Source organism: Danio aesculapii, chromosome 14 (genome assembly GCF_903798145.1).
Source record: "Danio aesculapii chromosome 14, fDanAes4.1, whole genome shotgun sequence".
Taxonomy (NCBI): Eukaryota; Metazoa; Chordata; class Actinopteri; order Cypriniformes; family Danionidae; genus Danio; species Danio aesculapii.
The window spans coordinates 33,038,018-33,063,183 of record NC_079448.1 but is presented as its reverse complement, the minus strand read 5'-3'; the positions used below and the strand labels follow the sequence as shown (position 1 = coordinate 33,063,183).

The window sequence follows — 25,166 nt, the reverse complement described above, 5'->3', positions numbered from 1 at the left end:
ATCCAACCTAAAATCAACCAAATATCAACGTCTAATGATGTTACAGCTTCAAGTTGTGTGGACATTATCACTATATCTATCAGGCGTTGGATTTTGGTAGCCATACCTGACGAATAAATGTCAGTATTTGACATAATTTGACGTCGTTAATGGACGACAAATTAATGTTGCCTTAGACGCTGGCTAGACATTGAATTCTGAATTCTGAAATCACCTGATGTCATGACCAAATATCAATAACCTAATTTTAATGTCTTATAACGTTGTGTGCCTGCTGAGAGACCTCCAAATACACATTTTAAAAGAGTATAATAGGGGCACTTAAAACTTGTTTTAGGAGCTGTTTGCATGACATTTGCCTGTTCTTTTACAAAACAGCATTGTTTATTTGAACTGAGAACGCATTCATTTGAAAACGGGTTTCAAAGTGGAGTTTTTGAAAATGCCACCATTGTTATGTCAGTGAAAACGTCTGAAAAGTACAGTCTTTGAAAATGATGACGGAAGTGATGACATCAAGCATAGTACATGTTTTGGGAAGTGTAGATTAAAAGCAAACACAAACATACAAAATGGTAGAGCATGTGGTAGTGTTGTTGCTCACCATAACCTGATTTCACCAAATAGGACATGGTCCTGAATTAACATCCATGTTAGATCCTGGAACAACAATCCAACCAGCCAATCAGAATTAAGGGATATGTTTAACGTTTATGTTAAGTTTAGGCTTACGGTTAGGTTTATACACTTCTATATGATTGTAATTCAACTATTATTCCACTCTGATGTTGGGAATAATTTACAGTTATGGTTGTGCTTAGGGAGAGGGAATAGGTATGGATTACGTTTTCGAACAAAAATTATGTTCCAGGATCAACATAAATGCTAATCCAGGATCGCTTTGTTCTTTCCAAAATCCTGACATGCCGTCTTAAACAAACGGCAAATAGACATGAGTGTCGAGCCACCGACAGCACATGTCACTTCCCTACAGGTACTGTTAACTAAAAAGGTGACTGCACTAAATACTGGCCTGCATTTTGGCCAGTCTTGTGGATATCTGTATATGCAGATCGTATTAGAACACGCAATGGAAATTTTTTTTTTTTGCTACATTGTTGTCGTGTAAACGTAGCCTTAATTAACTTGCTTGGTTTCAGCAGCCTTTAAGTCCAATTCAAGTCATATAGACTAATTTTAAGGTACAGTGATGAAGTTTATTGTAAACTGTTTTACTGTGAGGAGTGAAGAGGAAAAAAATAAAATCTTACTGGTTTGAAACAACATTTCAGTGAGTAAATGACAAAATTTTCATTTTCGAATGAAGCATCTCTTTAAGTGCAAAAGCTCATTGTCAAGTTCATCGTCTTCCCCTTTCACCATGTTTTGAGAATTTTGCATTTGGAGCAAGTTGTCTATGTGGCTCACATTAGAGTGAGATGGTATACATGTCCTCTGCATTTCTCTGTCAATAGGATGTGGGTGTCTATTTTCAGTCGGAGGTTCTCTAAATTATTGTCTATCCTTAATCTTACAGTTACCTTAAAAATACATAGGATGAGGAAACAGATAATTCATATATAGTTAATGTATCCAGCAGTGTTATTCTAGTGTGCAGAAGGCATCTTTGCTTACCTATTTATTACTTAAGTAGCAGCATTGTTGTTTGACTTAGCTGCCAAAAGGCTTATTGTTTTTCAGCTCTAGTTCAGAATCTAATGTTAATTTTAAAGTACAGGTATAGACCAATAATGCGGCGCAGACCTGAGGTGTCAGCGCTCATTTCCTGCTTGGCTTGCTTTTATGCTGAAACACGTCTTGCAAAATTACACACACAGAATTGCAGATAACCGATGCAGTATGTCGCAATATTTATTCACTCTCTTGTAATTCTCTTTCTCATTTTGGAAATGATTTGATGTTGGAGTAGATGAGATCAAAACTGACTGCGTTCACTTTGCATATTGCATGTTCGGCCATAAATGGTTCACGTCCTTATCTGTGGGCTGTGTTTGTACCTGTCTTCCAGTAGACGCCGCCGAGGTACTGAGTGCCGACCCCATCGACCTTCAGTGCGTCCCAATGGAGGCCCATTTCTGTCCCGTACCCAAACTCCTGGTGGCCGCACCCATGACACTGAATCCAGTAAGCCTCTCCCGCAATCCCACAACCTAATCAGGCCCATCGCTCACGCATCATACTCCCAAACATAACAGAAAAATGAATGCAACAAACGTGTGCCTAATCAGTACGTCCTTAACGGGCAATACATTCATCCTCATATCAGAGATGCCCACTTCATTTGACGTCAACAAAGTTGATCTCGAAACAAACAGGCAATACTTAAGCTCGGACCTACAACTGTTTAAGGAAGCATGCCATCTGGATACAAGGAGATGTTGAAGATGCTGAATCAGGAGACGGAGCACTCTCGTAACTCACAGCCATACGAATACATGCAAACCAATTAAAAGAGAAGGAGGAATTCTCTGGAGGCGAACATTAGATGCCGGCTTATTCGAGGTACGGTAAGAGGTGGAGCCGATGCAGATCATCAGCAGACAGAATGTTTGTTTGTTTTTTTCCTTCGTAGAATGTGTGTGAGAGCTAATGCTATTTTACATAGATGTGGTGGTGGTGGTGGTGGTGATCTCTTTCACTTTGACTTCTAATTAATGAACGTGGCACGTTTTATTTCATGTTTACATTTCGATATGTAGAAAACTAACGGTTATTTGAAAATGATTCATGCTTTTTTTGTAAGATAATCTGTTCGTGATACCGATTTTTCGTTAAGAGGTTTTCAGAATGTTGCTGTTTGTGCCTTTGAGTTACAAGTGTGTGGACGTCTTTTCCCTCCCCCACGATTCTTATGACTTACATTTGATCATAGACTAGGAAAGTATACCTGTGTAGCCTTTCAGGATCATTGTGTTGTCTATTTAGAGATGTGTGTGACTGGTTTTCCTTGGTCTCATGAAAGAGTATTATTCATTTAACCACTGTACAAAAGGCTAAAACTGGTCTACTGAGATAAGTGTTAATATTCATGCCTGGAGTATCTCACCATGTATTTCAAGATCCACATTGAGACAGAAGATTGGTTCACATACTCATACCTCCGTTTTAAAAATAGAACTGCCTTAAGCAGACTTAATATGAGTACTTCTTGTTGACGCACACTTCAGTGTAAGGTCTGATTGCAGGCCTTCTGGATGTATAAAATGTCACATCGAGAAAGATTTGAACTGGACTTTTTGTGTTCCAGCTGGACTTTGTGAAATAGTCTTTTTATTTCGTATAATCGTATGATGTCCTGGATTTTACCATATTCATTGACGTTTACTCAAGTTTTAGATTTTTAGCACATATTTATGGTTAATGGGTGAATCTAATTAAATCTCAAGTCATAACTCAAAAGAACTAGTACATTATATTTTGCTTTGAACAGTTAAGCACATCAACTCAGATCGCCATTACCAATATGCAAAACAAATGCTGATTTTCAAAACTGTAATGTGCAATACTTAACTGAGTGTGATTTGTCAAGTATTTATACTTGTTCTTGTTTAATTTATGCAGATTTTAAACAAAAATAATATGAATTTTATTAATCACAGGGAGAAATATACTGTCTGACCAAAAAGGATTTAAGTACGCAACAATATAAGAGTCTATGATTGGATCTTTATTGAAATGATTAATCATTTTCATGGGTAAAGCCCATTTCAGCTATTAAATAACCAATGTAAATGTAAACTGTGACATGGTACCTCACAAATATGTGTTTGTCAGAATTTACTACATTTAAAATCTCGATAAACAGGATCCCTGGCTGCAATCCAGTAGTAAACTTTTAAGTGTTTGCTTCCTTAAATCCAAATGACTGTTCTGTTGGCCAAGCAGTGCATGTAACTACTACAATACATTATTTTGTTGTGCTAGTGAAATCATTGAGGATGAACATCATCACAAAATTAAAACCAAAACTAAAGCATGCAGACGTGACGTCACAATTTAAATACTTCATTTTCTTTACGCAAAATGTAATGTTCCTTGTTCCCATTTTGGTGTGAATCTCAACATTCACTTGCAGATTCACCCTATTACCAAGTCTATCTCTTGTAGACAAACCCCTTCTGATGGCTGGACGGTCTCTGCCAAAATCCATGCTCTGCCCCACCTGCTGTGTGACAGTCTGTTCGTCTCCACTTTTTGTTCTGCCATCTTTGGTGCATCCCATAGTACTATAATATCCCTTATCAAAGATGCCAAACGAATTCCTTAATCAATTCCAACCGCATGCTTAGCTGTTTACACCCTCAGATACATAAAGGAGATATGTAAAAGCCCTTTCGAGAAGACAGACTTGAATTTCCAGCATCTTTCCCATTAGTTTGCTGCATTGAGCACCATGTGTGCCCCCCCGCACAGACATGTCAAGTGCACTGCTTTTGTGCCAATGACTCTCAGACAGGTCACCCTGTGCCAATCACTAGAGATCTCAGACTGCGCAGCCAGGCCAAGGTCACGAGCCAGATGGATTTAAATTGCAATATTGCAAAATGAGCCCACCCAAGCAACTAATGTAAACCCAGTCAAGCAAGCTTTGTTTTGAAACATCTCGGTTATCGCTACCATTCATTAGGGAAGTCCTGCAGTTGGGCAAGCTGACAGAAGGGTGGTTTTCAGCAGATGTTTTTATTACTGCATCAGCGGACGCTAATAGAGCTCCAGTCCTCGCCAACCAAAAGCTCTATTAGATTATAGATGTAATATATTATTGATAATTTGTCCATGAAATGTGTGCTAGACAGATAATACACAGAGGCCTGCAATCCATTAGGCTTGTGTCGGAGTTTCTTTTGCCCGTTTTGACTTGGCTTATTGAGTTGAGACTATTTAAGATGTTTCTATATGTTTGTTGTGTTCGTGTTTAGAGTGTGAACAGGTTTAAATCACTGACTGTGTCCTTATTTTCAAGAAGTCGGCAGACTCTAAAATGCAAGGGCGTAGAAGACCGTGTGACAATATTCTCGTTTGGACTGTGAGCTAAAAGCGGCGGCTCTTGTGTAGACATTACAGTTAATGAAAAAAAAAGAGAGAAAGAAATTGATTATTTTCAGACTGGGTACTTAGAAAATGCCCTCATCAGCCAAAGCTTCATTTTACAAGACATTACCGCCCCTCATGGGCCTTTTACATGCATATATGAATGTGACATTTAAGACAGAGAGAATGTCACGAGAGGTTTTGGATGCCTGACTCACCATTTCTCTCGAACGAAACTACAACCTTTCTCAACATATCAAGGAAGTGAAAGCCTCCCAATGCCATCCACTGTTGATGTACAAAAACAGACGAAAAAGAAAAATAAGAGAGTTTATCGTCACTTATCTCAAAGACCCTACTTTTAACTGTTATCTCCTTTGGGATAGAGGTGTTATTTCAGCAGCATAACCCCAAAAGAGAGCCATAAAGATTTTCCTACGTGATAACCAGACTTTAAAAAATATAAATCAACTTTTTATGCTGATTAGCACACGCTATCTAGCCCAAACACAAGTGAAATATCATACAACGGTGGTGTGAAAGTACACAAAACTAGAGCAAGATGATATTATACTGTGTTATAACTGAAATATCTGTATTGTAAACATCTCTGTATAATGTTCATGTGTTTTAAGATTGTTTTAAGAAATACTGGGGCAGAAATGTGTGGATTTCTTTAGGATGATCTCTAATGATGTTTATTGCTGTGTTGGATTGTGTTTTGTAATTAAGTTCCATTGCCCAGCCAAGGTTGTAGAAGCTCTCTCTTTCTTTCTCTCTCTCTTTCTCTTTCTCTCTCTCTTTCTCTCATATAAAGAATTATGCCTTCTCCAACTGAAATCCAGCTGGAATTAACAAAATACTTGATAAAGAAAAAATGATGTGCCTCGTCGGGGGCTTTAGCATTTTAAGAACTCACTTTTTAAGAAGTGTGCATACCTGCATTAAGTAGTTAGCTAGAATAATCTATGTGTATGTATTACAAATGCATCATCGTCATTCTAGTTTTTATCAAGCCACATTAATGACCTTTGTAACGGTACTTGTTTTAACTATATCCTCACGACTTCAGTCATGTTACAGTCTGTCTGACACAGCTGTCAACAGTAGTTTGAATTTGAACATTAGCGCTACTTGGTTACTTACCTTTCATCGTAAAGTCTGTCATCGCATGAAATTTAAATAATCTGAATAATCTACATCATAGTTTGTGCAGTTAGTGGTTTAAGATTTAAAAAAGTACTTAATCTATATATCTATATATCAATATACACATTTGTATGTATTACAATGATAGATTCATTGTTACCTATGATAGTAAGTTCTTGTTGCTATGGCAACAAAACTACAACATGGCTACCTTTGTATATGTTAATTGTGAATTTTTTCACACTTTAAGTGAAATAATGTACAACGTTAACTTATTCAGAAAGGGAATGTGTTCCTAAGTTGTGTTGGAAAAAAGAGATGATTGACTATTTTGTAAAAAAAAAAAAAGATATAGATACGTACGTACATATATATATATATATAAAGACTTGTGAGATACTTTATGTCCAAAGGCCCTTTGGAGATATCATACGTTATTTCAGTTTTAATAATTATTATTTTTCTATTGGGGTTGCTGATCACTTTTAGATAAGAACTAGATATTTACGTAAGCAGCATCTGAGCTTTTGAACCAATCTGATGGCTCAATTTAGAGGAACGAGACATTCTAGTCTCATGTTTGGTTCAGAAAGGGCTGGCGAAGCATTCACAATGGTGCGTTCCAAAAAAGAAAAGAAAAAAAAGGGTTTTTATAAATAACGCAGCCCTGTGATGTCAGAAACGGGACGTTATCAGCCATGGTGAGCCCCTGATTTAAGTCTGTGTCCCCCTTTGGCCCACCTAGACTGCACCCCAGCTGTGCTGGGACCTGGTGACTCTCGTCACCCCATTGGTGTACGAATGTGTGTTATTCACCTTGTTTGCACTTATGTACATAACTGAGTCAAAATATTCAGAATTTATTTTGAATATACATAGATGAGTAAATATATATGTAGAAGAGCAGAATCAAATCAAATGTCTGTATTGTTCGGAATACAGGTAAACAGCTATTCTTTTAAAGGCTCGTCAAGGAGGTAGATGCTGTTTTGCCCGGGTGTCAAGGAATTTGTCGTCTGTTCTGTTTGCTCTCATCGTATGGCATGATATTGCATTTTGCGGAGATAATGATGTCAAATCAGACTTTGCAGTTTTGCATAGCTTACAAAAGCGCGTGGAGCTGAGCTGAGCACTGCACCCGCTCACATCTGATCCTGAGGTGCGATTGTGTCCAGAAACCAAAGAATGGCCAACTTGTTTCTCTTTTACCTCGACATCGTGTGAGTTTCAGGCTCACAGTTTTGTTTTCTGTGTAATCCCATTGGGTGCGGTGAAAAACACGGCTTCGCTCCCCTACAGGAAGACCAGGAGGGCAGTTCACCTCAGGATCAGACCACAGCTGGGAAGCAGCTTAATCAAAATGCCTAATTTCAGTTTTCCGTTTGGTTTGGTTTGGTTTGGTTGTTGACGGACGTTTTCCATTCTTGTGCATTCACCAAGAACAACAAATAATGCTGAAAAATCTCACAGGATTTCCTCAATCCAAATTGCTTCAAAATCCCACATGAAATCACCAGAATAAAAACAACCCTCTGTTGAAGAAAACTTGTACATTCTGTGCTCTACAGTTGCTTTGGAAGCCAATAATTTTGTTGCCATGGCACTTGCCCTAATAGTGAGGGAGAGACTGAGTCTGTTGTAGGTTCTTGCATATAGACGCACCTTTGGACCAATCGAATATGGTCCTCAGCCTTTTGACTGTAAAGCTGAGGTAGCACTTAGGACTTAGCATAGACTAAGGGTCCCAAAGACATGGGACGCTCCTTTTACCACTGTGCTTGACAGAGAAAATCGACTAACACTCTTCTGCTGTCCATTATCCTGTGCCTAAACATTGGGTGTGATGTGAAAGGACTGGTCCTGTAAAGAAAGCCATTGAGGTTAGCCTAGTTCCACCTAACTGTGCCCTGCATTTAGTCACGCTGTCGTCATACAGTACCTGTGACCGGAACACTAACGTCAATGGTTCGTGTTAACGTAGAACTATCACCGAGACCGGAGCATCACATTAATGTTGTACAAAGCTGTATAGTTTCAAACGAAATTGCTCGTTGATGCGGAGGTTACGTCCCTTTAAAGGCATCCATCGGCTGACGTTCGGTGGCCAGTGCTGATGCCTGTGTAAATGCTATTGTGTGTGTGAAACCGTTCAAAGAATGTCTACATTGTTTCAAAGCCATATGTAATAGATTCCTCTCTCTCCCACTGTAGGACAAGATAAAACTGAATGCTTTGACTCTTTATATGAAATGCTTCTCTTTCTATTTAGCTTCTCGTGCTTGTATGTGCTTCAAGAACTGTGCTTCTTGTCAATCCCTTTGCGATATATAAATGTATTGAATATATACATACTTTAGACTTCTGTTCTTTTTGGTTGACATTTTAATAAAGCACTTAAAAGGCATCGTTGGGCTGTGTTTGCTGTGTGTGTGTGTGCTCTTTCCCTAGAGAGACGACAACAAAACAAATAATTGGATTTAAGAATTAGCGTGTCCTAAGTTAATTCGCTTACCTGTACAAAACTATTCAAAACACTGTACGGTAAGATAAGACCATTGGTTTTGACTTTTGACTGTGCTCACAAGGACACCCAAGGTGAGTTCATGACACATTATTAAAGCTGTTTTAAAGGGATAATTCACATACAATTTAAAATGTGCTGTTAATCAGCCCAGGTCTTCAAGATGGGGTCTTTTTCAACCCATGACAACCCATGAAGGTTTTAGCTGAAGGCAGAGGCCGTGAATTAAAAGCAGTGTTGTTGAAAACACTGTTCAGTTTCATGCACAGACCAGTCATTTCCAGTCACAAGACTGCAGTTTGTCTTACAGAGTCTAGAATATTAATTAAGTTTTGCCTTTTTGACTCTCGGATTGCTGATAGCTGTTGACTTGCAAATTATGAATCACCAAAGACCACCATTTCAGTTGATTTAATTTAATGTTCTGCTGAAGTAAAATAACAGCAGTTTTCTTTCTTGAGGAAACTTATTCATTTTCTTCATCTTGGTCCCTTTATTCATCTGGGGTTGCCACAGCCGAATGTACCGCTAACTTGTGTTTTACACAGCGATGCCCTTCCAGCTGCAACCCAGTATTGGGAAATGTCCATACCCAGTAGGCACACAACATCATAAGGCGTTAATTAATATTAGGTTACATTTAAGTCATCATGTTGGGTGACCAAAATTCCATGTCTAGTCAGCGTCTAAGGCCAACGTTATTTTGACATCCAATAACGACGTCAAATTACGTTGATATTTGGAAGATTTTAGGTTGTTTTGGAAAGGGACCAAAATCCAACGTCTGATAGATGTCATAGTGGTAACGTCCACACAGAGTCAAGGTGTAACATTATTAGACATTGATATTTGGTTGATCTTTAGATTGGACATTGGACTTTAACGTTAGCCTGAGGTTGTGTTCTGACGTCAACCCGATTTTCATTTCCAAACAAAATCCAATGTCCCCATGACGTTGGAGTACGTCGGGGTACAATGTCAATATGACGTCATGTTAATGTCCTGTGCCTGCAGGGTACACACTTATTCACACACAACTTAGTTTATTCAATTCACCTATACCATGTCTTTGGACTGTGGGGGAAACCGGAGCACCCGGAGGAAACCCACGCAAACACGGGACGAACATGCAAACTCCACACAGAAATTTCAACTGACCCAGCTGGGACTCGAACCAGTGAACCTCTTGCTGTGAGGTGACAGTTCTAACCACTGAGCCACTGTGTCACCCTCTTGGGTTAACTATTCCTTTAAATTGCCTGCTTTTGACCTCTCTCAATGTTTAAAACACACTAGGCACTATCAAAGAACTTGATTTGCTTACCGATTTTTTTTTTTGTGCATAACAAAATTTTTCATTATTTGGTTGTTGATGATCTCTGTGTCTGATACATTGACTGTTTAACTCTTTAACTGTCTGCTCTACCAAATGGTTGACCATATCTTGACTGTTTTAAATAATGGTTTAAACTATACAGCATTGTTGGTTTCAAACATACATACTACACTTGATTTTGGTTTTATTGTAAAAAAAAACAATAAAACATGCTAAATGACAGTCTAATATATTTTATGGCATTCTTCAAAAAATAAAGATGATTTAGCATTCAAAAATGTTTTCTTTTTGATTGTTTTTTTAAATAAATTGGTCTTAAACTTCATATTTTCAGATTTTTCATATACTCGTTCCGGTACTTTTACCATAAACCGACATATCAACCATTTGGTAGAGGTTGATATTTTAGAAATTATGGGATGTGTTGGGAAAAAATGTACTGAGTGTGTTAACTAGCGACATTAGGAGTTAAAATTATTTCTTAGTGGGGTAGTTAAAGGGTTACAATTAAACACACGCATAAAAACTTTTTGTTACAAATAATAATAATATTTTATAATCATACAGAAATGAGGCTTCAGTTAGGGGTGGTGACACGCCTATAATTTTAAAAGTTTTTTTCCAAAATCACGCCCAGTCTGAATCAACTTTCAAAGACACTGTGAAAGTAGTTCGGCCTATTTCATAACTAATTTGTTGATTCTGCTAAGAATTGATGTGCATCTGCCGTTGCAAAAACATCACAAATTCTTTCAGCATTGCTCATAGTTTTTTCTTTAACATTTTTGTGATAGCACTGTGATTTCTGGCGGATGTTTATTGGAGAGTATAAGGCGCGTCCTCAGCGGGTCCGCCTTATTTCCGCGAATCGGTTCTTTTGAACAGTTCGTTTTAAAGAATCGGTTTTGCAATCCCTTGCGTCATAACGTAATTGTGTCACAACGTCGTGTCTGGCTGACGTGCTGTACGCAATGGCTGTACATGTTCTGAAAACTTTTTTCCCAATAAGTGTATTTATGTGTGTTAGTCACTTAATTTTTTTCAGGATATATCTATGGGTTTGAGTTAAAAGTAAGTGGGCTATTTGTCTTTTTTTTTTTTTTAGAAACAAACCTTTAATGATTATGCTATTCCGCCATATGCTGGTTGCTGATATATATAAATAATCAACCTGTTGACAAAATTGTTATACAATTAAGTAACATATTACACTATTATTATTATTCACGTTTTATATTTATTTTTATTTTACTTTTTTACATTTCTGCTGTTACTTTTTGATTCATAAAACGCTTGTTTTAAATGCTTTTAGTGTTCGAATTGAGCATGTCCGAAACAGAAGGTTCAAAAATGACTGGAGAACCATTGATTCAACCGATTCCCAAAAAAGATTCGACTCGGATGAGCCGTTGACGCCAGTGTGCGAGAGGAGCTCGCTGCGGGGCCGCTGCTTCTGCTTCTGTCTGGGGCCGATATGCAGAGGCGGGCCGGTGGAAAGACACACAAGAAGGGAAGGCGATGCAGGATTCCGAGACAGAGTGTATGAGTTGATCATCTCAGAGGGAAAAAACCCGGTGACTAACGTACATCCGTCGCATATTAAAGCAGGAAAGGGCCGTTTGTGTGCGAGTTCAGCCTCGCTCTCCTTCTGAAGCACTAGCCAGCTAAAGCTAGTCATGTAGCGCTCCATTCACACGGACGCCAAACATGGACACGACTACACACAATACTTGTGTTTTATACCGCCTGTGTGGCTAACAAACTCTCGGACGAACGGATCCCGATGGAGATAGAGTGCAGATGGAGGGGCGTTGTGGATTTAGCTAGATATTCACCCAGAAAAAGCAGTATCCTCTGTTGAATCTCTGCTTTGATTTCCTCGAACCCGTGAAAAGTGCTCCTCTGGTGTTGTTTTGATCATTAAAGGCCTCGATAAGACGTGCTGTGGTATTTTTATGTTTTTATGGCCGGCGTTGAGCTGATAAAGTTAGCTGTAGCTTAAGCGTGGATCAGACCAAATGAAGGAGTATAAGGTGGTTGTGCTGGGCAGCGGCGGCGTGGGCAAGTCCGCACTCACGGTCCAGTTTGTGACCGGGACATTTATCGAGAAATATGACCCGACCATCGAGGACTTCTATAGGAAGGAGATCGAGGTGGATTCGTCCCCCTCAGTGCTGGAGATCCTGGACACCGCCGGGACCGAGCAGTTTGCGTCTATGCGAGATCTGTACATTAAAAACGGGCAAGGCTTCATTTTAGTCTACAGCCTTGTCAATCAGCAGTCATTTCAGGTGAGTACTACAGTGTTAGTACAGCTAATGGGCTTTTGAGGTTTAGATTAGGCCATTGTTATACATTTTATTGCCGTAACAGCACAATTGAGGCCAGATGATAACTTTAGCAAGAGAACTTCTGTGATTCACCAAACACTTCAGATATACTGTAGCTGGCATATAATCGTAAGTTGTGCATTTCAAAATAGTTCATGGCTGATATGCAACAGGTTACAGATGCACTATTCTCAACCTTGGTGATCTCACACACACCACTCTTTATAGTTCTGTGTGTTTTCTCATTAATTATTCAACTTATCTATCTTACAAAGCAGGTACGGTGTTCACATGAGGGGCATAAATAATTTATTTGAGGGGGGAAAAAAAGAGCAAAGCAAAACATTGGATGGGATCCTGATGAAAAGATTTTTTTTCCATTGTTAACCAGACAGTTTGAAAGCAAAATTAGTTTATACAACCAGTAAAGTAGCATTAAATGAAACTTGTCCAACTTGACTTGTTGTAAACAAATCAACTTCAATTTTACCTCAGTCTACAAACTAATAAATGACAAACTGCTCAAGTCATTAGTTTTCAACTATAAAAATAAAACAAAATTCTGCACTTTGGCTTCTTATTTACATGACAGCTCCATTGACACCTGAAAATGTTCAAATTAAACTTGGCAAATATGTTTTAAAGTGCAGCTTTTGGTTTATTTTTTGAAAATGCTCATAATTGAGTCAATGTAAACTGCAAAACCACAATTTTGTTGAAAAAGACATCTAGCACATTCAGCAATACCCAAAACAACAATGGTGGACCACAGTACTCACAGTGCGCACAGATGTAGTTTGTGTCCTTTGCACAGTGACTTCGCTATCTACTGGCCTGACTTGAACAATACAGTGTTTTTGTCAATTACACAGATCTGTGTTAACCACAGTGTTCCTGGAGGGCTGCGGCTTTGCAATGTTTTCCTTTTATGTAATGTAATGTGTATTTCTATAACGCATTTATCGTGTATGGCCATACACCCAAAGTGCTTCACAAGCATTTGGAGGGTCTGTCCACACCAACACCAGTGTGCAGTATCCACTTGGCTGATGCATCTGCAGCCACAGGACAATAACGCCAGTGCGCTCACCACACACCAGCTATTGGTGGAGTGCCATGGGATTTTTAATCTGTCGCTACTTTAATTTACATTATTTCATTGCAACTCTTAACATCTAGTTTCACAGAAAACCCAGATTTTTAATGACCACAGAAAGTCAGGACCTCAGTTTAATGTCTCATCCGAAAGTCGCCCCTCACTTCACTTTACTGGGGCATTAGGACTCGCACAGACTGCAGGTTGAGCAGCAACCTAGTTTTCCCATGTAGTCTCCCATCCAGGCTCAGCCCTGCTTGCTTCAGTGAGTAACAGGGTTTGGGCTGCAGGGTGGTATGGCTGTGGTGTAATTATGCACACCTTATCAAATTAATTGAGTAATTCAGGCTTGTTTAAAACCTACAGGTAAGTGTGCTGGAACTATACTCTGCATGGATGTGGCTTTTCAGGAACTGAGTTTGACACCTCTTGTGTAAAAGGATAGTTTTGACAATGGTGTCATATGTATGCAAAACATTTCAAAAACTATTTTTTACTCTGTCACAAACAAATACCCATAGGCTGTTTAGAACACTTCTGCAAGCTTCAATTCATTTTTTTTATTTTATTGTTTCATTGCGAAATCTTCTCAGCAAGTGACACACTGAGGTTAAACAAGTCCATGCTAGTGTTAGGAATTTCAGTTCATGCAGCTGTGCAGTGTGCACAAATATAACTAGACTAAAGCATAAAAATAAAATTATATAAAAATACCAGGTATGTTAATTGAGACCAATCATTTAGATTTACTCAATTTGTTTTGTCATTCCTAGCACCATAAATCAAATTACCACCATTGTACATTGTTTTTTTATTATTATAATAACCTTAATGTAAAAATATCCAACACTAATACATACTTAAACGTGTATCCAAAACTAAATGTATATATATATTAAAAAATCATACTCAAAATTGTGTGCCATATAACTAATAAAACCTAAAATTAAGCATTCAACATTTTTAATTGTACCCATTAACCCACATGTGTATGTCCATGATGCAACCAATAGCAAGTGAGAATCGTCACGTGAATGATGGCAGGCACATGTCAAAGCAGCAAGTCAGTACAAGAAATGTGTGTGGCTAACAAGAGGAGGGGCAAAAATTATCATGTAATACATCAAAATAAACAGTGAGCTGCTGATCTTAGACAGGGGCCAACTTAAATACTTTTCAACACCTCACTATTCCCTGCCCTACAGATATCCTTTTTAATACGTTACGCTCAGATGTACAGCAAATTGCCAAAGATCTGTCGCTAGTTTAATTGACATTAATTTCATTGGGACTCTAACATCCGGTTTCACAGTCTTAAGGCAGACTAAAATGCTAGTCTGAGTTGTTTCAACTAAAAGAAACGTGCACTGACTGATTTTAAAACATTTAAGTGCCTTTGTTTTATCTTAGGATGGACTCCAGTAATGTTTTTTTGTCCGAAGGCAGATATATAAAAACAAATCTTGAATGTTCTTCTTGATCTATGGCCTAATCCTGGCTTAGTCTAAGCCCTGTCTGTGAAACTAGACCTAAGGGTGTTAAATTAGCGGTAAATTGACTTCATTTAGATATTTAGTTATCTTTTATATATATACATATATATATATATATATATATATATATATATATATATATATATATATATATATATATATATATATATATATATATATATATATATAAAAACTATATTTTTGATAAATCATGAACACACTCTTATCTCTGTGCGTCTGCAGGACATCAGACCAATGCGGGACCAGATTGTTCGTGTGAAGCGCTTTGAGAAGGTGCCTCTGATCTTGGTGGGGAATAAGGTGGACCTGGAGTCTGAGCGGGAGGTTGCTGGTTCTGATGGTCGGGCTCTTGCACAGGAGTGGGGCTGCCCCTTCATAGAGACCTCGGCAAAGAGCAAGAGCATGGTGGATGAGCTGTTTGCTGAAATTGTAAGGCAGATGAACTACACCACTTTGCCCGAGAAGCAAGAGCAGTGCTGCACCGCCTGCGTCGTGCAGTGAACGTCCCGGCCTTACTTTCACTCCAGGTACCAGAATTCAAAAGCAAATCAATCACGCTTTTTTCGACCGCTCACATTTCAGTCCTAAGACAAGAATGGGTGTTTTTAATAGTTTTAGGACAATTTTGATGAAGGGTTTGGTCTACTGCAAATGTTGAATACTAGTATTATTTTTTATTTTTTGGACAGATTTCAAACACTACAAAATAAAGCATTTGTTGCTCTGACCAATTGTCACTTTCTAAAAAAATTATTTAAAAAAAGTGTTGTAAATGACTTGGGCTGTACGATATGAGCAAATGAAACCATTACGATTTTCTTGAACAATAGTGCTATTTCGATATCAATCACGATTTTGTCACAGACTAAATAGATATTAGTAGAATCTGCAACAATAGATTCAGTGTTAATCTCCAACATATTTCAAAAGAAAACAATTAGATCTTTATAAAAGACCTGTAACATGTCTCTAAAACCGACATGAAATAAAAACACCTGGTAAAGCTGTAACACATTATCTCTAGAAGAGACCTATGGCAAAACAAATGTATGTGTATGTGTGAGGGCGCGTATCGTCAAACTCAAGTAAGCCTCCAATGTTCTGCTTGCCCAAATATCAGAAGTAGTTGCGTGTGTGTTCACAGATTTGTTTTGTCAGGCGTAGATCTTAAAGTATAAAATTTAAAAATCGAAATTTTAGGCCTTAAAAAGTCTTAAATTCGCTGTTCCAGGTCTTAAATATTTTTGCACCGTTCTTATTTTTCCAATGTCCATGTAACGCTACATGTAATGCTCATTTAAATTCATTTTTGTTGTTGTTGCTTGGGTTTCGTGGTGTTGTAGTTCTTTATTTCACTAGTCCTAATGTAATTTGCAGTATTACAACTACAAATGAGACTAACATGCTATAGCCAATGAGCTTTCTGTTATTGAACTCCGTGCGCGCGGCGAATGTGACATCATCGTTGTGTTTGCGGAGGTTCGCTTTGGGTGCGCGTGACATGATTTCGGCTGGCAGAAATTTTTTTTCTGGATTTTGGCTGTCAGAACTATCCGAGATATGAACAAAAGCAAGTGATGCATCAAAGTTTGATTTAAAAAAAGAATGGTTATAGAAATCTTTTTAATCATTATAATAAATGATAAAAAAAAATAAAATATCACCTAGTTCTGGAAACGTTCTACTTCTCTGTTTATCCGTCTGATTTTGCTGTCTGTTGTCATCTTGTTGACCGCCCCCTGTCATCTCAATGTTGAACGTGTCAAGTATAAAAGCCTCATCTGTTTTGTGAGGTGCGCGATGCGGCACCAGGCCAAAGTATAAATCAACCTTAAGATGTTTGTTTTTTCTGTAGTTCAATGGTGCATCTAACCTGTCTTTAGTACTGTTCAATTCGAATACATTTATTTTACCATGAATTTTGTGATTTTTGCATTTTTCTCTTTGTGTATGCGTGTTTTTGATATTGTGATATAGGTCTTAAATTTAATACTTAATGGTCTTAAGTCTTAAATTTGACATCATGATATCTGCAGAAACCCATAGACCTCTTTGTGACGCTGCCGTGAAATAGGCCGTTCACATATTGCGTCTTTTGCACGCACAAGTCCAGTATTTCCAATAGAGGCGTGGACAGTGGATTGCGTGCACATATTAAAAGCGGCATGTACGCGTGCATATTCCAGTTGCACCCAGCTGAAAACATCTCTTTTCAGACAAACTTTAAATTGAACTTTTCAGAAAGCGGCACCGCAAGTCACGTAGCAAGCACTGACTGATCAGCTTCATACTTTGTATGGAATATACACATTTCAGTTACCTATGACAATCACAACACACCCGAACACCCAGTGCTTTTTAATTCTCTCCATACATAAAACTTGTATGGGAACTGCAGCAATGTTTTGTTAGGTTATCATCCTCAGAGTAAACGTGTAAATCGTGTATGTCCAAATCGTGATTTCGATGCGATTTCAATTAATCGCACAGCCCTATAAATGACTATTTATTTGATCATTGGAAACTAAATTACTATTTTTATTTGCAATTTGGAAGAAATGTTATCAGATCTTGAATGAATCCAATATATATATTTTTTTGACAAAACATGTAGTAAAGTTCATTCAGAGAAATTTAGAAATTTCTTAATTCTTTTCATAGTTGAGTGTAAAAATATAATTTTTTTACATACACGCATTTATTTATTCATTTAATTATTTATATTTAAATTATCAGGACAGAAGTTCTAGGCTGCTGTTTTGTTACTGGAAGTCACCAAGAATGCTGTGTGTGTGTGTATAAAACGGTTTAATCTCAGTATCAGCAAGATGAAGCATGAAGAGCTGCTCTTTCTGAAGAAGCATGAGAACAGGGACAATCCTTTTAAAGTAAAAGGAAAACCGAACATCCTGCATGGAAAGTGGTGTCACAAAACAGGAAATGGCTTTCCGGGGAATTTTAGGATAACCCAGATGTGCCGTTTCACTGGTGTCTTTATGTAAACCATTTTATTTCCTGTCTCTTTCAGATGTTGTGCCAACTGAAAATGATCTTACTTGAAAAGTCATCTACAGTTGAAGTCAGAATTATTAGCCTCCTTGTTTTTTATTTCCCAATGATATTTAACAGAGCAAGACATTTTTTTAAAAAGCCATTTTAAGGTCAAAATTGTTAGCCCCTTCAAGCTAATTTCTTTCTCGATAGTCTACAGAACAAACCATCATTATACAATGATGTGCCTAATTACCCTAACCCATCTAATCAACCTAGTTAAACCTTTAAATTGCCCTTTAAGCTAAATACTACTGTCTTGAAAAATATCTAGTCAACTATTATTTACTGTCATCATGGAAAAGATAAAATAGATCCATTATTAGAGATGAGTTATTAAAACTATTATATTTAGAAATGTGTTGAAAAAAAATCTCTCCATTAAATATAAATTGGGGGAAAAAATAAACTGGCTAATATTTCAGACCTTAACTCTATATATAGTAAATGCCTAGTATCCACGATTTGCTCCTTTCTGTCTTTCCCAGACACAAGATCCAGACGGCCACTCTCTTGACCCAGTTTCTGACCGTTTGACCCTCTGAGCCACACCTGTGCCACTGAGCCCCTTCAACTCTGACACTAAAGACATCTGGCCGAGGCTCGGCTTTGATGGCCGGACAAATCAGTCATCGCAGGGTCTTCAAAACTCAAATCCACCAAGGGTCTGGATTGTAGAGCACATACACTATATCTTCAAGTTATGTTTTGGTTACCTGGAAACAAGTCAAGTCTGCGAATTGGAGCACAGCAAACTTTTGGGAATGGGGATATCTGTGACAGGGCTATTAATAGCTATTTTTCTTAAATAGGGAAAAGGGTTATGACGAGCAGGTCAGCTCAGGGCTGTAATACCCCTGGAGATGCTCCGTTGCGAAAATGTTCCCTGTTATTTCTTTTAACATATTAAGTTTGATATCTAATTATTAAGCTGTAACAGCCATTATGCAGGTTGGAGACCTCACTATCTAACATTTCTTTTCTTTCTTTTTTCTCCTCCCCTTTTTGATTTTTTTTTAACTACTGGTATGTATGCTTTCTCTCCTAATACTCTATTTATTAAAGTCTTTAATTACCAAGATAGGTAACTATTGCATTTTTATATTCTGTTGGCTGTTTTGGCTTTTTGTGACTACAGTATGCATTGTTTCTGAAGTACAGCATTGATGATGCCTTAAATGATTACAGTCTGAAACCCATGTTGTCAGTCTTTTTTGTTATCTTGCAATGTTTTTTAAGAACAGTTTGTTCCCAGCATGATATATATTATCTTTTTTAGCACACATTTCCAGAGCTGCTTCTGTGAAACTTATAATGGTCTATCGATCGCAGTTATGTGAATATAACTCCTAGCTCTTAATACTCTTAAGCACATAACATGTGTAACTGCCAAAGTTGGTAATCGATGACATTTTTGAGACCGAAACAACTAAGAACTCAAATTGATGCATGCAATACCTCACAATAGGCTTTTGATTATGACCTTTAAGTTGCCTGGAAATCAGCCATTATCAGTCCCCAACAATCTGTCTTATTGTGGCAGAAATGAAATGTGAGGATCTCGTGATGAGCCTGAAGAAGGAGACTGTTTGCGTGTGGGTCTTTTCCAACTGCGACACATTTTATGTTTGTCATGGACTAAATATGTAAGCCTAATGCAATAAGTTGTCATGCATATTTGACATAGCTAAGAGAGAAATATTTCAGTTAAATAACTAGATACAAAAAAGACAACACTATAAACCACCAGGATTAATCCTTTAGCTGTCTGGTAAAATTGCAGAGGATTGTAATATCTACCCAAACAGCTGCACCTTGCTGTGTGAAGATGGGAAAACCTGCTGGAATGATGACCATCTGCAGGGCTTGGTCAGGTGTCTGTGACAGTGATTTGACAGAAAGCACTTTTAAGTCAAAGGCCTGTGACTGTATCGTGTGTCTGCCTTCAGGAGTCCTTTCTAAATGTCCTTTGAAGAGTCCGTCAGAGTTCACTATGCAGGCTGCCATAAATTTAGAGAATATATTAGTTTTTTACATTTGTTTTGCTACAAATTTCAGAATCCTGATGTCAATTTTCAAAACTCTTAACAGTCTCTACTTTTAACACAAACTCTCCAGTGTTCAAAACTCTGCATGTTGCATTCATTTCTTTAGAGAAGTCTTGCATTTGCATGATCATTGGTTCACAATTCTTTTATCATATATACTGTTTACATACTACAGGAACATTACTTTAGATTACCAGCACACAAGATACACTTCATTTCAATAAACAATCATTCATTATTGTTGTTTAAAATATGTGATACAGGTTTCTTTATGGTTTATACATAAGCATAGCAGGAATAGCACAGACAGTGGAATCACTCAACTAAATGTTTATGCATTCAATCATATTGTAGGTTTACTGTTAAAAAATAGTCAAGTTAACAAAAGTGTTTCTCACTGCATGTTCCCATATTGAAAAGCTGATATATGGCAACATCAAAATTCAAAAAACACTACATTTTTTCAACCATGTGTGTGTGCGTGTGTGTTCATATACAGCCATATATGGATACATACAGTTGAAGTCAGAATTATTAGCCCCCCATTTTAATATATATATATATATATATTTTTTTTTTTTAATGTTTTCCAAATTATGTTTAACAGCAAGGAAATTTTCACAGTATTTCTGATAATATTTTTTCTTCTAGGGAAAGCCTTATTTGTTTTAATTTGGCTAGAATAAAAGCAGTTTTTAATTTTTTTTAAAACATTTTAAGGTCAAAATTATTAGCCCCTTTGAGCTATAATTTTTTTCGATGGTCTACAGAACAAACCATCGCTATACAATAACTTGCCTAATTACCCTAACCTGCCTAGTTAACCTGATTAACCTAGTTAAGCCTTTAAATGTCACTTTAAGCTGTATAGAAGTGTCTTGAAAAATATCTAGTAAAATATTATTTACTGTCATCATGACAAAGATAAAATAAATCAGTTATTAGAAATGAGTTATTAAAACTATTATGTTTAGAAATGTGTTGAAAAATCTTCTCTTCGTTTAACAGAAATTAGGGGAAAAAATAAATGGGGTTAATAATTCTGACTTCATCTGTACATAAAATATAGGTAATATATTTGTAGGTAAAATCTCATCTAATTTTCGTCCGCTTATCTGGGGCTGGGTCGCGGGGGCAGCAGTCTTAGAAGAGAACTCCAGACTTCCCTCTCCCCAGACACTTCCTCCAACTCCTCCACGGGGATCCCAAGGCGATCCCTGGCCAGCTGAGAGATATAGTCCCTCCAGGGTATCCTTGGTCTTCCCAGAGGCCTCCTCCTGGTGGGACATGCCTAGAACAACTCCCTAGGTAGGTGTCCAGGAGGCATCCATAACGTGCCCAAGCCACCTCAGCTGACCTCTGTCAATGTGGAGGAGCAGCAGCTCTACTTCAAGCTCCTCCCGGGTGAGGAGGAGGGTGACCCCATCTCTAAGGGTCTGCCAGCTTGTATGCGAGATCTTGTCCCTTCGGTCATGACCCAAAGCTTATAACCATAGGTGAATGTAGGAACGTAGGTTCATCTGTAAATTGAGAGCTTTACCTTTTGGCTCAGCTCCTTTACATCGAAGCGCATTACTTCTGCTGCTGCACAGATTCTCCTATCTTACGTTCCATTCTTTCCTCACTCGTGAACAAAACCCCATCATACTTGAACTCCTCCACCTGGGGTGAGGACTTTCCTCCGAGCTGGAGATGGCAAACCACCTTTTTCCAGTGGAGCACCATGTCCTCGGATTTGGAGGTGCTGATTCTCATCCCAGCCAATTCACACTCGGCTGCAAACCGCCCGAGTGCATACTGAAGGTCCATGTTCGATGAAGCCAACATAACAACATCGTCTGCGAATAACAGAGATGAAATCCTGTGGTCCCCGAACCGGACTCCCTCCAGCCCAATGATGCACTTTGAAACCCTGCATTGTGTAATGGGTGGTGGTTGAAGGTTAGGACCACGACAAACCGATCGTCGGGCACAGAAACTGGCTCTTGGGACACGGAATTTAGGTCAAATGTATAACATAATAGGTAATTTATTTATGTAACATATTTTGGACTTTCTTTCATACAGTTATGTCATGTAAATATTGTCTGTAAAAAGTGGTACATGGACCAAAGAAGCCATATATATGGAACAAGGATGAAATCTATAGATATTGTAGTCCAGTTGGGTCATCTTCTGTGGTAACTGATGTAATTTTGGTCTATCATGAAACTTTCATCATCTAAACTTGTAAACATCAGTTTCCATAAAGCTATGCTTCAAGAGTAATACAGTGATATTATATATGTTGAGTGCTTGTATCAGTTGATAGTTACATCATGTTAATTAAATGATTTCTCAGTTATTTCAAATGTAATGTTTGAGTTTCATTTTGAAACATGATTAATTTGATGGTTAATTGCGTTGAAATGGTGATTTTAGTTCATTGAACAAAGTTTCTTGGACTTGTGTTTGTTGTATCCAAGCATTTGAAAAAAAAGTTGAGGGTTTTGCAAAAATGTGCAATTTAAGTAATGGTTGTAAATTTTGTGTCAACAGTTTTTAAAATTTGACCCAGGGTTCTGAAATTTGTGGCAAAACAATTGTAAAAAAATGAAATAAGATTTTCAGAGGTCCAAATTCAGGTGTGCAAGCCTGGCAGGAGAAAAAGTATTGGGAGTTTCAGTTCATTTATTCCTTTTCTGTTCAGCTTAGTCCCTTTATTAATTAAAGGGGTCGCCACATCGGAATGAACCGCCAACTTATCCAGCATATGTTTTACGCAGTGGATGCCTTTCCAGCTGCAACCCATCACTGGGAAACATCCACACACACTCTCAATCCCACACACACTACAGATAATTTATCATACCCAATTCACCTATAGCGCATGTCAATGGATGGATTAAGTTCACAAATGGATTAAGTTCACTGTATTCATTAGGATTAGTTTTGAACTTAAATTGTTTGTTGCAATCGGTTTCCTCAAATGGTTTTAGTTACTTTAACTTATTGGGTTTTACATTGTACTAATCATGTTGTAGCTCATTGCTTTTGTGCTTAATAATATTTATATGTTACTTATATAAATGTATTTTTATAAATTTTATATTTATATAAATGTATATAAATATGTTATTTATTTATATATTTAGATGTATACCAGTGAGAAAGCAATTATTTAATGTAAATCTGGATATGATTTTGTTTTATAAAGTATAATGTGAGATGTGATGTGAAGATGACATTTAATTAAATATTGTTCTTACATTTCTGTATACATAGAAAAGTTAATTTTAGTCACACATATCTCAACTTTGGCAAGACTAGCATATGGCTTTAAATACCTTGAGATGCCTCCATATTCTGTTAAAAGGTTTAAACCACACACACGACTAGTATTTCCGGTTGGACTTTTATTTTGAAGAGTGATCTGTTAAGAGATTCTTCATGTTTATGTTTTCTTCACAAATTCGCTTTTCACGCTTTTTACGTTTAGCAAAGTACATTGAGTCCGTCACCCTGAAACTGTTGAAATGAAAACCGTTTTTGTGACCGTAGGGACAACAAGTTTTGATGACCTGATAGACACCGTGATTTCCGATGAGTCCGTGAAGGTAACCGAAATAAAATAATATCACTCGTAGTGAGAACTGCGAAGGAAAAAACGACTGACACAAATACGTATCAGATTTAGCTGTATAAGAAATAAGCCGTGCTGTGTTAAATTAAATATGAGTATATCCTGACTCACTTTATCGAGTGGTTTCATGTTTCTGGATTAGGCATTAATTCAGCGCGGGTTCACAGACGTGAATCTTCAGGTTGGCAGAGGTTCAGTTGTTCCTGATCCAGAAAGCTGTCCAGGACTGAAACTTCAAGTGTTTCGGTTTAAAGACTCAATCGCAGAGGACATGAGACACTCAGACCTGATCATCAGTCATGCCGGTGGGTTAAACCTTCATTTACCCCAATGACAAAAATAAAAAAAATGTGCAGGAAAATTAACGAAACACCATCAGATCAGTAGTTAGTTTATTTATTCTCGAATGTGAATACCAGATATTGAAATGTTTCTACTGGGAAGTGTATTCATGAATGGTTTAAAATGTAGATTATTATAAAATGTATGATATGATATTGTACAAAAACAATCTAGATATAAATGCCTAACAGTTTAACCTGTATTAGTTATCATTTTTAGCTCTTAAATCAGTAGTTCACCCAAAAATGAAAATGTATTAATATTTGCTCAGTCTCAAGTGTTCTTTGTGTTTCTTTCTTCTGTTGAACACAAAAGAAGATATTTTGAAGAATTTTAGAAACCGGTAACCATTGACTTACTATCTATAAATACTATGCATGTCAGTGGTTACTGGTTTTCAAAACTTCTTAACCTAAGAAAGAAACTCAAACAAGTTTGAACAAGTAAAGTTTGAGTAAATGATGAAGGAATGTTCAGTTTTGGGTTGAAATGTTTCTTTAATATCTGTTCTTTTCCTTCAGGAGCAGGAAGCTGTTTGGAAGCACTCGGGGCAAATAAACCTCTCCTTGTGGTGGTCAATGATAAATTAATGGACAATCATCAGCTGGAGCTCGCAAGGCAACTGCAGGCCGATTCACATCTCATCTACTGCACGTGCAGGTTTGATTAATAGGCCTAATGAGAACTCTTCATTCTCTTTCTCGGCCATTTTGATCTGCAATTATGGTCACATTTGATGTGCTGACTGCAAATGTTCATGTGTTTTCAACCCCTCATCACAGTACCCTGCCTCAGACTTTGAGGGAAATGGATCTTACAGCTTTGAGACCCTTTGCGCCTGGTGAACCGCAGAACTTTGCCAAGTTTTTAGATAAAGCCGTCGGACTTGTTTGAACCCTGTCAGATTTTGGACTGTGGGTGAACTTTTTTCTAATGGGACTATTTGTGCTGGATCTTCAGGACTCTGATGTTTGAGAACCAAATATATACACTACAACAGGTGTAAGAAAATTATTCAGAAACAATTATGCTGTTCTATTTGTTATGCAATGCTGTCTTGTTTTTGACACATTATTTGTGGTAAAGTCTGAAAAGTGCATACAAA

At 37.6% G+C, this 25,166-nt stretch overlaps 3 protein-coding genes across 9 annotated transcripts in view; all 3 read left to right on the top strand.

Annotated features, from left to right (window-relative positions):
• mbnl3 (muscleblind-like splicing regulator 3) overlaps positions 1 to 8,605 on the top strand; it is an 85,361-nt gene extending 76,756 nt beyond the window's left edge. For 4 of the 7 annotated variants that reach the window (XM_056471740.1, XM_056471733.1, XM_056471735.1 and 1 more), the window contains one exon: positions 2,033 to 2,140. In XM_056471740.1, coding sequence (XP_056327715.1) covers positions 2,033 to 2,050 — 18 coding nt within the window. In that variant the 3' untranslated portion in view covers positions 2,051 to 2,140. Of the gene's footprint in view, positions 1 to 2,029 lie in introns of all 7 variants that reach the window. The other 3 variants (XM_056471739.1, XM_056471738.1, XM_056471737.1) reach the window with 3 other exon arrangements.
• Positions 8,606 to 11,450: 2,845 nt separating this feature from the next.
• rap2c (RAP2C, member of RAS oncogene family) lies at positions 11,451 to 19,244 on the top strand. Its single transcript, XM_056471741.1, has 3 exons — positions 11,451 to 12,349; positions 15,221 to 15,525; positions 18,538 to 19,244. Exons 1-2 carry the CDS (start codon positions 12,077 to 12,079, stop codon positions 15,497 to 15,499), a joined length of 552 nt encoding a protein of 183 aa, XP_056327716.1. The 5' UTR covers positions 11,451 to 12,076; the 3' UTR covers positions 15,500 to 15,525; positions 18,538 to 19,244.
• A 4,266-nt stretch (positions 19,245 to 23,510) lies between these two features.
• zgc:92907 (uncharacterized protein LOC436733 homolog) lies at positions 23,511 to 25,147 on the top strand. Its single transcript, XM_056472810.1, has 4 exons — positions 23,511 to 23,693; positions 23,862 to 24,024; positions 24,583 to 24,721; positions 24,844 to 25,147. Exons 1-4 carry the CDS (start codon positions 23,613 to 23,615, stop codon positions 24,953 to 24,955), a joined length of 495 nt encoding a protein of 164 aa, XP_056328785.1. The 5' UTR covers positions 23,511 to 23,612; the 3' UTR covers positions 24,956 to 25,147.
• The last annotated feature ends 19 nt before the right edge of the window (positions 25,148 to 25,166 follow it).